Raw genomic sequence first — 12,548 nt, 5'->3', positions numbered from 1 at the left:
GAAGATGAGTCTCGTCTGATCCCTGATTGTCTCCGCAGGATATGAAAGCGCGCGGCGTGGCGCAGCGCCGTAATATAGACTGGTAATTACTGCAGCGAGCACATCAAAGCACGGCAATGATGACAGCAAAGCAGGACGCTACAGACACTCCTCCAATTACCTCCCTCCATCTTCACCTTTGTTTTTCCTCCTGGCACCGTTAAAGTCCGACCTGCTCGCCGCTGACCGACTTCATGGAGTCAACGGGACGTAATGACGTAATGACGTAATGACGTAATGAAGGAGTTTAATTGTAGACAGGAAGTGGAGCTCCCGCGGCGTTCTGAAGGCCGCCGGTGGAACCAGGCAGGACGAGGAAGTGGATGATCGTCTGCCTCTAGAACAAGGCAACGCTCCACCAGATGATCTTAGCAAGTTGCATTAACATTAACGACCTCATTAGGCTCAAGGTTTCTACCATCATTACTCTTTAGTGTTTTGGAAAGAAATGAGTTTTTTCTTCAAATACAACAGGTTGGTTCATTTTTTCAGTTGTGACTCATCTTCTCATCACTTTCTGTTTGTCTTCTCATGTCGATCTGCTGGGAACTTGTCGTTGTGTTTCTGGCCAGACTGTAAACGGCGGTAGAAAAGCACTGATGGCGGCAAACACGATGCTAACACCTGCCGCCCGCTGCAGCAGTTAAGGTACGCGTCGGCCTCGCCGTGTTTCTTCTTCTGCCATGATGTACGTTTCACTTCAGTGGACAACGCTCGCCTCAGAAACACATTCCGAGTTCTAATCAACGATAAACATTAAAGAAAGTCACTTGGAAGTGTTTGACTGGTCCAGAGCCTGAGGAGAGGAAACGCGTGGAAACGCCGTTACTCACCTGTCACTCTGAGCCGCTCAGCGCCGACCACCACTTCCTGCTCGTCGGCTGAGAATAACAGCTTCCCTGCGTTGGATTTGACCTCAAACATCTTCCCTCGCGCTTTGAATCCACTGGATCCTGAAGAAACACGGGAAGAGCATCGGACATGAAGAGACTCGGAGGAAACCTGAAGGACACTTTTACTCTGAAACGTTCTGGTTTATCACATGAACTTTTGGCTTCCAGCTGATTTGAACCTTGTGTCAAGAGGATCTTTACAAAAGTTTGAAAACAAAGTTTTTTTTATGTTTTTGTCAGTGGCGGCGTGCATTTCAGACCTTGACCTTCAGTAGTGCTATCCACCCTCAATAACTTTCAAAGGCTATAAAAAACACAGAATGATGCAGAAATGCAGTATAAAGATCCGTTGCATCAAAGACAGATACTCGTGTAGCCAGACTAAAAACCTTTACTTCTGACTCAAACACAGAGTGCATAACTCCCCTTCTGCTGCAGCTGCATGAACAAAAACAGCTGCTATTCCAGAAACTTCCAGGCTTTTCATGGTCTTCAAATCTGGTCTGTGTCTGGTAAATAATATAGTCTCTAGAATCCTGCCATGCAAGTTGGAGTGAGTGCCAGGAACGTGCACTGGACCTCCTTGTGCTTGGTACTGCGGTGCGTTCAATGACCTCTTGAAAAGTCCATCTTGAAAATGGTTTTGACAATAAATCTACATCCAAATCTCTTCCTCTCTTCCTTTAGCCGTTGTCAGTTGACAAAACCGCCATTAACTATATTTTTATTCATGCAGCTTGATAAAGATGAAGTCAGCTAGCGCTGGAAAGTGAACTCTGATGATCCAATCAAAGGGCATGAAAACGCTGATGTCACTGTGTGCCTGCCACTGTGTGCCTGCCACTGTGTGCCTGCCACTGTGTGCCTGCCACTGTGTGCCTGCCACTGTGTGCCTGCCACTGTGTGCCTGCCACTGTGTGCCTGCCACTGTGTGCCTGCCACTGTGTGCCTGCCACTGTGTGCCTGCTAGCAGGCACTACAGTGCCAACTCACAATCTGATTGGTTGAAGCAGCAGCGTGTTCGACACTGCAGACGCCTGCACAACTGAATCAGAAGGCCTCAGGCAGATTTCTTTACCGTAGCAACAGGTGATGGCTGAATTGTGATTGGGTAAAAGCTTTAACATGGAACTACAGGTCAGGTCTGCAAGGGGAGAAGCTCTGAGAGGAAGTGGACAGAACATTTGGAATTAAGTATTCATGGACAAAATATAATAACTATTAGTCTGTGATTCAGCTATATTTCTTAGGCCTGCAGAGAAGGCCCTGAGGCTGCCTCCGGTTTTTATAGAACAATGTTGTGGTTTTAGCCAAATATTGTCTTTTTACACTCAAAATATTGTTAAAACATCATGGAATGCTGTCATTTTGTGGTATATCAGAGAAAACCAACCAGCTGAAGATCTTTTCAGACAAACAGATGAAATTAATGACAAGCAACTAGAACATGGAACATGTTGTCGTAAATATCAGCAGGTTCCGATCTGTCACTGAACCAGTTCCTTATTTTAGTTTTTACCAGAAAGCTGCAAAGTGTTTGCAGCTTTTCATCCGATATGAAATGTTTGACATAAAAGAAAAAGAAAAGGAGGGAAAACTGAACGATTTCAAACAGAATCTCAGAGACAATCAAATGGAATCCCAGTAAAGACCAGAAAGGTTTTGGTCTAAACAGTCGGTGAATGAAGTTTCACTGTAACTGCTGTTAAACTAAAAGCACTCGTCATGTTACATCGACGTTTTGTAAGAAAACTTATAGAGTCTCTATTCACACGAGCCAAAGCTATCGTCTTTCTCCACGTCGTTTCCATCCACACGTCACTATGAACATAGCTCAACAATATGTGGTATATATGCCAGGCCTTTAGGTGGCGCTGTGACTGCCACAGAAATACACCAAAAGCACAGAAGAAGACAGTGAGAATCCTCCTGCTCCTCTTCGTACTCGTGAAATCAACATGTGGCCTCTTTAAAGCAACGAGCATCAGGAGCTTCTGCAGCTCCGCCTAGAGGATGTCATCCGCCATAACATTACAACTTTTAACCTCATAAAGGTTCAACAGCATTTCTCAGTAAAAAACACGATTTACCAAAAAATGACCATCATGTCCTCTTTCCTCTGCGTGTTGTCAGGGTCATGAAACCTTTCACAATAAAACTAAACCTTTCACACTAAAGCGTCACTGAAGAAGATGACCTGATGAAGGCATGGCGTCTTACCTGTGACGAGTTGTGTGAGCAGCTGGTTGTTGCTGTTGACGATGTTGACTGACACGTTTCTGGACGACTGCAGGAAAAGTGGGCGGCCCTGCGGAGACATGGCAACGTTATTCACTGTCAACTGTAGGCAGGGTTACTGCAACTGTAAGCAGCATTACTGCAACTGTAGGCAGCATTACTGCAACTGTAGGCAGGGTTACTGCAACTGTAAGCAGCATTACTGCAACTGTAGGCAGCATTACTGCAACTGTAGGCAGGGTTACTGCAACAGTAGGCAGCGTTTCTGCAACTGTAGGTGGTGCTACTGCAACTGTAGGTGATGCTACTGCAACTGTAGGCAGGGTTACTGCAACAGTAGGCAGCGTTTCTGCAACTGTAGGTGGTGCTACTGCAACTGTAGGTGATGCTACTGCAACTGTAGGCAACATTACTACAACTGTAGGTGATGCTACTGCAACTGTAGGCAGGGTTACTGCAACTGTAGGCAGGGTTACTGCAATTGTAGGTAGCGTTACTGCAACTGTAGTCAGCATTACTGCAACTGTAGGTAGTGCTACTGCAACTGTAGGCAGCATTACTGCAACTGTAGGCAGGGTTCTGCAACTGTAGGCAGCGTTACTACAACTGTAGGTGATGCTACTGCAACTGTAGGCAGGGTTACTGCAACTGTAGGCAGCATTACTGCAACTGTAGGCAGGGTTCTGCAACTGTAGGCAGCGTTACTACAACTGTAGGTGATGCTACTACAACTGTAGGTGATGCTACTGCAACTGTAGGCAGCGTTACTGCAACTGTAGGTGATGCTACTGCAACTGTAGGCAGCGTTACTGCAACTGTAGGCAACATTACTGCAACTGTAGGTGATGCTACTGCAACTGTAGGCAGGGTTACTGCAACTGTAGGCAGCGTTACTGCAACTGTAGGTGGTGCTACTGCAACTGTAGGCAGCGTTACTGCAACTGTAGGTGGCGTTACTGCAACTGTAGGTGGCGTTACTGCAACTGTAGGCAACATTACTGCAACTGTAGGTGATGCTACTGCAACTGTAGGCAGGGTTACTGCAACTGTAGGCAGCGTTACTGCAACTGTAGGTGGTGCTACTGCAACTGTAGGCAGCGTTACTGCAACTGTAGGTGGCGTTACTGCAACTGTAGGCAGCGTTACTGCAACTGTAGGCGGCGTTACTGCAACTGTAGGCAGCATTACTACAACTGTAGGTGGTGCTACTGCAACTGTAGGCAGCATTACTGCAACTGTAGGTGATGCTACTGCAACTGTAGGCAGCGTTACTGCAACTGTAGGCAACATTACTGCAACTGTAGGTGATGCTACTGCAACTGTAGGCAGGGTTACTGCAACTGTAGGCAGCGTTACTGCAACTGTAGGTGGTGCTACTGCAACTGTAGGCAGCGTTACTGCAACTGTAGGTGGCGTTACTGCAACTGTAGGTGGCGTTACTGCAACTGTAGGCAACATTACTGCAACTGTAGGTGATGCTACTGCAACTGTAGGCAGGGTTACTGCAACTGTAGGCAGCGTTACTGCAACTGTAGGTGGTGCTACTGCAACTGTAGGCAGCGTTACTGCAACTGTAGGTGGCGTTACTGCAACTGTAGGCAGCGTTACTGCAACTGTAGGCGGCGTTACTGCAACTGTAGGCAGCATTACTACAACTGTAGGTGGTGCTACTGCAACTGTAGGCAGCATTACTACAACTGTAGGTGATGCTACTGCAACTGTAGGCAACATTACTCCAACTGTAGGTGATGCTACTGCAACTGTACGCAGCGTTACTGCAACTGTAAGCGGCATTACTGCAACTGTAGGCAGCATTACTACAACTGTAGGTGGTGCTACTGCAACTGTAGGCAGCATTACTACAACTGTAGGTGATGCTACTGCAACTGTAGGTGGTGCTACTGCAACTGTAGGCAACATTACTGCAACTGTAGGTGATGCTACTGCAACTGTAGGTGGTGCTAATGCAACTGTAGACAGCGTTACTGCCACTGTAGGTGATGCTACTGCAACTGTAGGCAGCATTACTACAACTGTAGGTGATGCTACTGCAACTGTAGGTGGTGCTACTGCAACTGTAGGTGATGCTACTGCAACTGTAGGTGGTGCTACTGCAACTGTAGGCAACATTACTGCAACTGTAGGTGATGCTACTGCAACTGTAGGTGGTGCTACTGCAACTGTAGGCAGCGTTACTGCAACTGTAGGTGGTGCTACTGCAACTGTAGGCAGCATTACTACAACTGTAGGTGATGCTACTGCAACTGTAGGCAGCGTTACTGCAACTGGAGTGTTAACGTGTTAATGTGTGTTAATGTTTTTATTAAGGTGTTAAATGTATGAATACGTGTGTTAACGTGTTAATGTGTGTTGTGTGTTAATGTGTGTGTTAACGTGTTAATATGTGTTAATGTGTGTATTAAGGTGTTAAATGTATGAATATGTGTGTTAATGTGTTAATGTGTTAATGTGTATATTAAGGTGTTAAGTAGGGACGTCCCGTTCACACTTTTTTGTCCCCGATATCGATCTGATTTTTCAGAATTGTGTATCGGCCGATACCGATACTTTCCAGATCCGATACTCACATTACTATAGCAACAACACTCAATAGTGTATTTTTGGAGCGACTAAGATGTCTGAAGCTAAAAGCACTATTGGCAGAAACTTTGTTTAGCTAGAAATTATTGTAAAACTCACTTATTGAATCAAGATTCTTCTCAGAACGACTTAAGAACTTATTTAAACTTTATTCAGTCAGAAGAACAAAAACCCAGTTACACTCTGCAGTCTGGTTTCTCTTATTTATCTTAACTTAAACTACTTCACCTGCATTTTGTGGCAAATAAAACAAATGTAAAATGAAACCCAGTGAATCAGTTTAACATATAAAGTATAAAAAACTACAACATAAGCAGTATTCAGTAAAACCAATCAGAAGAACCCAATTCCACTTCAAAGTGTCTTTAGCTGGTTGGGTTGAAAATAAGTCCAAAAAAAGTACAAATACAATAATAAAAATAAATAAATAAATGTTAAACATAAATACTCTGAGGCTCCAATGTAACTTCTTTGTGTATTAAATTCCAGTTTACCTTAAAGCAGTATGAGAGGTTTGACCTGAATGTCACTAAACATTTACATTTCAATGTGAATCATCCATCCATCCATTGTCCTCCTCTTATCCAGTCCGGGTCTTGGAGACAGCTGTCTCAGCAGGGATGTCCAGACGTCCCTCGCCCCAGACACGTCCTCCAGCTCCTCCGGTGGGACCCCAAGGCGTTCCCAGGCCGGCTGAGAGACATAGTCTCTCCAGTGTGTCCTAGGTCTGCCCCGAGGCCTCCTACCAGAGGGACATGCCCAGAACACCTCCCTAGGGAGGCGTTCGGGGGGCATCCTAAACAGATGCCCGAGCCTCAGCTGGCTCCTCTGGATGTGGAGGAGCAGCAGCTCTACTCCGAGCTCCTCCCTGGTGACGGAGCTCCTCACCCTATCTCTAAGGGTGCGCCCAGCCATCCCACGGAGGAAACTCATTTCAGCCGCTTGGATCCAGGATCTCCTTCTTTCAGTCATGACCCAAAGCTCATGATCATAGGTGAGGGTAGGAAGGAAGATGGAGCGGTAAATCCAGAGCCTCGCCTTTTGGCTTCGCTCCTTCTTCACCACGACGGACCGATACAGCGACCGCAAACTGCAGACGCTGCACTGATCCCCCTGTCGATCTCACGCTCCATCTTCCCCCCACTCCTGAACAAGACCCCAAGATACTTGAACTCCTCCACTTGGGACAAGGTCTCTCCACCGACCTGAAGGGGGCAAGTCACCTTTTTCCGGTGGAGAACCATGGCCTCGGATTTAGAGGTGCTGATCCTCATCCCAGTTGCGTCACACTTGGCTGCGAACCGCGCCAGTGCACGCTGAAGGTCCAGGTTTGATGAAGCCACCAGGACCACAGCATCTGCAAAAAGCAGAGACGAGATCCTGTGGTCCCCAAACCGGACCCCCTCCGGTCCCTGGCTGTGCCTAGAAATTCTGTCCATGAAAATTATGAACAGAACCGGTGACAAAGAACAGCCCTGCCGGAGGCCAACGTGCACTGGGAACAGGTCCGACTTACTGCCGGCAATGTGAACCAAACTCCTGCTCCGGGCGTACAGGGATCGGACAGCCCTTAGCAAAGGGTCCCGGACTCCATACTCCCGGAGCACCACCCACAGGGCGTCCCGAGGGACACGGTCGAACGCCTTCTCCAGGTCCACAAAACACATGTGGACTGATTGGGCGAACTCCCATGAACCGTCGAGTACCCGGTGGAGAGTATAGAGCTGGTCCAGTGTTCCGCGACCTGGACGAAAACCGCATTGTTACTCTTGGATCCGAGATTCGACTAACGGCCGGATCCTCCTCTCCAGTACCCTGGAATAGACTTTCCCAGGGAGGCTGAGGAGTGTGATCCCCCTGTAGTTGGAACACACCCTCCGATCCCCCTTCTTAAAAAGAGGGACCACCACCCCGGTCTGCCACTCCAGAGGCACTGTCCCCGACCGCCACGCAATGTTGCAGAGATGAGTCAGCCAGGACAGTCCCTGCACATCCAGAGACTTAAGGAACTCAGGGCGGTTCTCGTCCAGTCCCGGTGCCTTGCCACAGAGGAGCTTAGCAACTACCTCAGTGACTTCAGCCTAGGTAATGGACGAGTCTACCTCTGAGAACCCAGCCTCTGCTTCCTCAGCGGAAGACGTGATGGTGGGATTGAGGAGGTCCTCGAAGTATTCCTTCCACCGCCTGACGACATTTCCAGTTGAGGTCAACAGCTCCCCACCTCCACTGTAAACAGTGTTGGTGAAAACCTGTTTCCCCTTCTTGAGGCACTGGACGGTTTGTCAGAATTTCCTCGGGGCCGACCGATAGTCCTCCTCCATGGCCTCCCCGAACTCATCCCAGACCTGAGTTTTTGCCTCCACCACGGCCCGGGCTGCGGTCCGCCTGGCCCGCCGGTACCTGTCAGCTGCCTCAGGAGTCCTATGAGTTAACAGCGTTCGTTAGGACTCCTGCTTCAGCTTGACGACATCCCTTACTTCCGGTTTCCACCACCGGGTTCGGGGGTTGCCGCCACGACAGGCACCAGAGACCCTGCAACCACAGCTCCGAGTAGCAGCTTCAACAATGGAGGTGGAGAACATAGTCCACTCGGACTCAATGTCTCCAACCTCCCCCGGAATCCGTGAGACGCTCTCCCGGAGGTGGGAGTTGAAGACTGCGCGGACAGAGGGCTCGGCCAGGCGTTCCCAACAGACCCTCGTGACACATTTGGGCCTGCCGAGTCTGTCCGGCTTTCTCCCCGTCCAGCGCATCCAACTCACGACCAGGTGGCGATCAGTTGACAGCTCTGCCCCTCTCTTCACCCGAGTATCCAAGACACATGGCCAAGACACATGGCCGGAGATCAGATGACACGACCACAAAGTCTATCATCGACCTCCAGCCTAGGGTGTCCTGGTGCCAAGTGCACTTATGGACACCCCTGTGCTCGAACATGGTGTTCGTTATGGCCAAACTGTGACTAGCACAGAAGTCCAATAACAGAACACCGCTCGGGTTCAGATGAGGGAGGCCGTTCCTCCCAATCACCTCTTTCCAAGTCTCACTGTCGTTGCCCACGTGGGCATTGAAGTCCCCCAATAGAACAACGGAGTCCCCAGTTGGAGGACTATCCAGCATCCCTCCCAGGGACTCCAAGAAGGTCGGGTACTCTGTACTGCTGTTCGGTCCGTAGGCCGAGACAACAGTCAGAGACCTGTCCCCTACCCGAAGGCGTAGGGACCTGACCCTCTCGTTCACCGGAGTGAACTCCAACACATGGCGGCTGAGCTGTGGGGCAATAAGCAAGCCCACACCAGCCCGCCGCCTCTCACCGCGGGGAACTCCAGAAAAGTGGAGTGTCCAGCCCCTGTCAAGGAGCTGGGTTCCAGAGTCCAAGCTGTGGGTGGAGGTGAGCCCGGCTATATCTAGACGATAGCTCTCTACCTCCCGCACAAGCTCAGGCTCCTCACTTAATTCCACTTCAAAGTGGTAAAACCTGTTTGACAAAAGTACTCTGAACATAGTACTCTCAAAAACTTGTTCACAATACGATCTTTGTCCTCCCTGTCCTTCTCCCTAAGAACCTCCGTCCACACCTCACTATGAACACGGCTCAACACGAGGCTTCAGGGCATGTAGTACACATGCCAGGCCTTTAGGGGCGCTGTGACTCACCAAACACAATAAAAACGCAGAAGAAGACAGACCACATAGAAATTTAGAAGTAGACTTCTGCACATAAACACAAACTACTATATATAACTCTAGTTTTATAGGTCTATGGCCCCGCTCCGCCTGCTTCTAGCTTCTGCAGCTCCACCCGAGCTTCTAGTCCCTGATTGTTCTGGTTATTAGGTGACGTAGCGGACCGCAGTGGGGGGAGGATGGGGGCCATTACGACATAATGTGTTGTTATAATGTGTTTATTAAGGTGTTAATGTGTGTTAATGTGTGTATTAAGGTGTTAATGTGTGTTAATGTGTGTATTAAGGTGTTAATGTGTGTTAACCTGTTAATGTGTGAAGGTGTGCATTAGTGTGTTAATGTGTTAATCTCTGTTAACGTGTGTTGATGTGGTAATGTGTGTTATTCTGTGTATTAACGTGTTACCGCGTGAATGTGTGTTAACATGTGAATGTGTGTGAATGTGTGTTCATGTTTTAATGTGTGTTAACGTGTTAATGTGTGAGTTTGTGTGAATGTGTGTGAATGTGTGTGAATGTGTGTGAATGTGTGTGAATTGATGACTCACCGGTTTGGACTGGATTTCTTTGGCGTACAGCGGCTGGAGGAACTCAGAGTCTCCCTCCAGCTTCAGGCCCTTCTCTGTTATTCTCAGGTTTCCCATCCCGTCCTGTCAAACACACGAACAAACAGTCAGTGCACGTCGTCACGTTCACACATGTCCTGCCCCGCTTCTTCATCCAGAACAACCAGAGACTCCAACAGCAGGATACACACCAGGGCCCGGTTGTATTGTATTATTTTAACCACTGGTTCAGCCCTAACCGCAGGTTAAATCCTTAACCCGCCGTGTTGTTCATAACATGGTTAGTCATCCCATGAGCTAACGTCCCCGTCAAAGTTAAGAGTGAGGTTACCGTCACTGGTTAAAAAAATAAAAACAGAAAATAAAACGATCCCGCATCACCGACCAGCCGGCAGAATAAGAGGCTCAACACAAACCCCACTGTCCCTCCTGTAAGAGCGGGTGGAGGAACCCTCCACCCCTCCATCACTCATTCACCCTCCACCCACCCCTCCATCACTCATCCACCCACCCCTCCATCACTCATCCACCCTCCACCCATCTCTCTATCACTCATCCACCCTCCACCCACCCCTCCATCACTCATCCACCCATCCCTCCATCACTCATCCACCCTCCACCCACCCCTCATCCACCCTCCACCCACCCCTCCATCACTCATCCACCCTCCACCCACCCCTCATCCACCCTCCACCCACCCCTCCATCACTCATCCACCCACCCCTCCATCACTCATCCACCCTCCACCCATCCCTCCATCACTCATCCACCCACCCCTCCATCACTCATCCACCCTCCACCCCTCCATCACTCATCCACCCTCCACCCATCCCTCCACCCCTCATCCACCCTCCACCCATCAGGCAGAAGATATAAAGTCCCACTGGCCAGAAAAACAACATACAAGAATCCTTCATTCCATCTGCAGCCACAGCCTCACCAGCAGAGGAACCAGAACCCAGAACTGAGCTACCAGCAGCCGCTCCGTCCCTTCGCCTTATTTTAAGTAATAATGTTGTTGTAGTTTGTCTTTTATTATTATTTTCACGAGTATTGCTGTTCTTAATGCTTTCTATGTGTGTGTGTGTGTGTTAAGGAATCTTTGAGCGTCAAAGACAAATTTGTGACACCCTTGGGTCAGACAATAAAAAATCTATCTATCTCTCTATCCATCCATCCATCCATCCATCCATCCATCCATCCATCCATCCATCCATCCATCCATCAGCTTCACATCAACTCATGTTAGAAATGTTCCTTTACCAGAGACACTCAGGAACCAACGCTACAGACCAGCTTCCCTTTGTTCTCCATCACCTGGTGGAGACTGAGGACAGTCTTCCTGCTCTCTGGTAACCTCCATTCTGAATGGAGCTGATTGTTCTCCATCACCTGGTGGAGACTGAGGACAGTCTTCCTGCTCTCTGATAACCTCCATTCTGAATGGAGTTTCTTGTGTTCCGCCATCTTGTTTTGTAGTTCCATCACACCTCACACACACACTCCCTCCACCTCTCTCTCTCTCTTTCTCTCTCTCTCGCCACACACACACACACACACACACACACACACACACACACACACACCAAGCTGTATTTAAGTAGTTAGAATCAGTGTTTTATTTGTTTTCGTTTTAAATAAATATCATTTTTGGAATCATACTTACTGTCTTATTAATAAACACAAAGGTGAATGAAATGTCGACTCTTCTGTGTCAAAACTCCAAAATCCTTCAAGCTTTAGTGTTAATTCTGGTAATTGTAATTAACTTAACCATTAATTCACATTCCAAGTTAACTGTTTAGTTTATCTTATGAGACTGATAGAACTGAACTGGCTGTCATTTCCTGTTACACAGGTGGAGCTCCTGAGGTGTCTGATACAGATCAGATTAAATGCTCAATGACAACTTTGGTCATTATTAATCATTATCGAGAGCCAAACTACCAAAACGTAACATTAATGGTACCAAGTGATTATTATGAGGTAAGGAATCCCTCCACTATACATTACCAGTTACAGTTACTATCCATTACTAGTTACAATTGCAGTACATTAAAAGTTAGTGACTATACATTAGTAATTACAGTTACAGTACATTACTAGTTACAGTACGTTCACAGTTACTCTACAGTACAGTGTGTACAGATGGATGATCAACGTGTTTCCTCTGAAATCCACACAAGCATCTTGTTCTCTGACAGAAATATTTCCAACCTTTGACTCTGCCAGGCCAGAGCACGGCGCCGTGAGGAAGACGGGACCTGATGTGGTCTCGGTTCAGAGGATCCACCTCACCTCACACTGCTCTGGTAGAGCTACTGTGTGTGAACGTCGTCATGTAAATGTAGAACTTTTCTGAAATGAAAATATAAAAACGATGTTGTGGAAATGGGCTAAATGTGATTTTCTGAAGTTTGTGTTTTTAAACTTTGCTTGAATATTTCTTCACGTACTTTGACCTTTAGTGTTTTGAATAAATTAAAAAGTGTCATTGATGACTATTAATAAACAAGTCAAATAGT

General features: G+C 47.7%; 1 protein-coding gene across 1 annotated transcript in view; it reads right to left on the bottom strand.

Annotated features, from left to right (window-relative positions):
• Window positions 1–12,548, bottom strand: part of sgcd (sarcoglycan, delta (dystrophin-associated glycoprotein)) — a 100,556-nt gene that overhangs the window by 31,735 nt on the left and 56,273 nt on the right. The window contains exons 3-5 of the mRNA XM_080484115.1: window positions 10,006–10,107; window positions 3,153–3,240; window positions 873–992 (exon numbers count right to left, since the gene is read on the bottom strand). Of these exons, the coding sequence (XP_080340241.1) occupies window positions 873–992; window positions 3,153–3,240; window positions 10,006–10,107 (310 nt within the window). The remainder of the gene's footprint in view (window positions 1–872; window positions 993–3,152; window positions 3,241–10,005; window positions 10,108–12,548) is intronic.

This window comes from Lipophrys pholis, assembly GCF_963383615.2.
Source record: "Lipophrys pholis genome assembly, chromosome: 16".
NCBI lineage: Eukaryota > Metazoa > Chordata > Actinopteri > Blenniiformes > Blenniidae > Lipophrys > Lipophrys pholis.
Note: the sequence above shows the minus strand (reverse complement) of the source record. Positions and strands in the feature narration are given on the sequence as shown.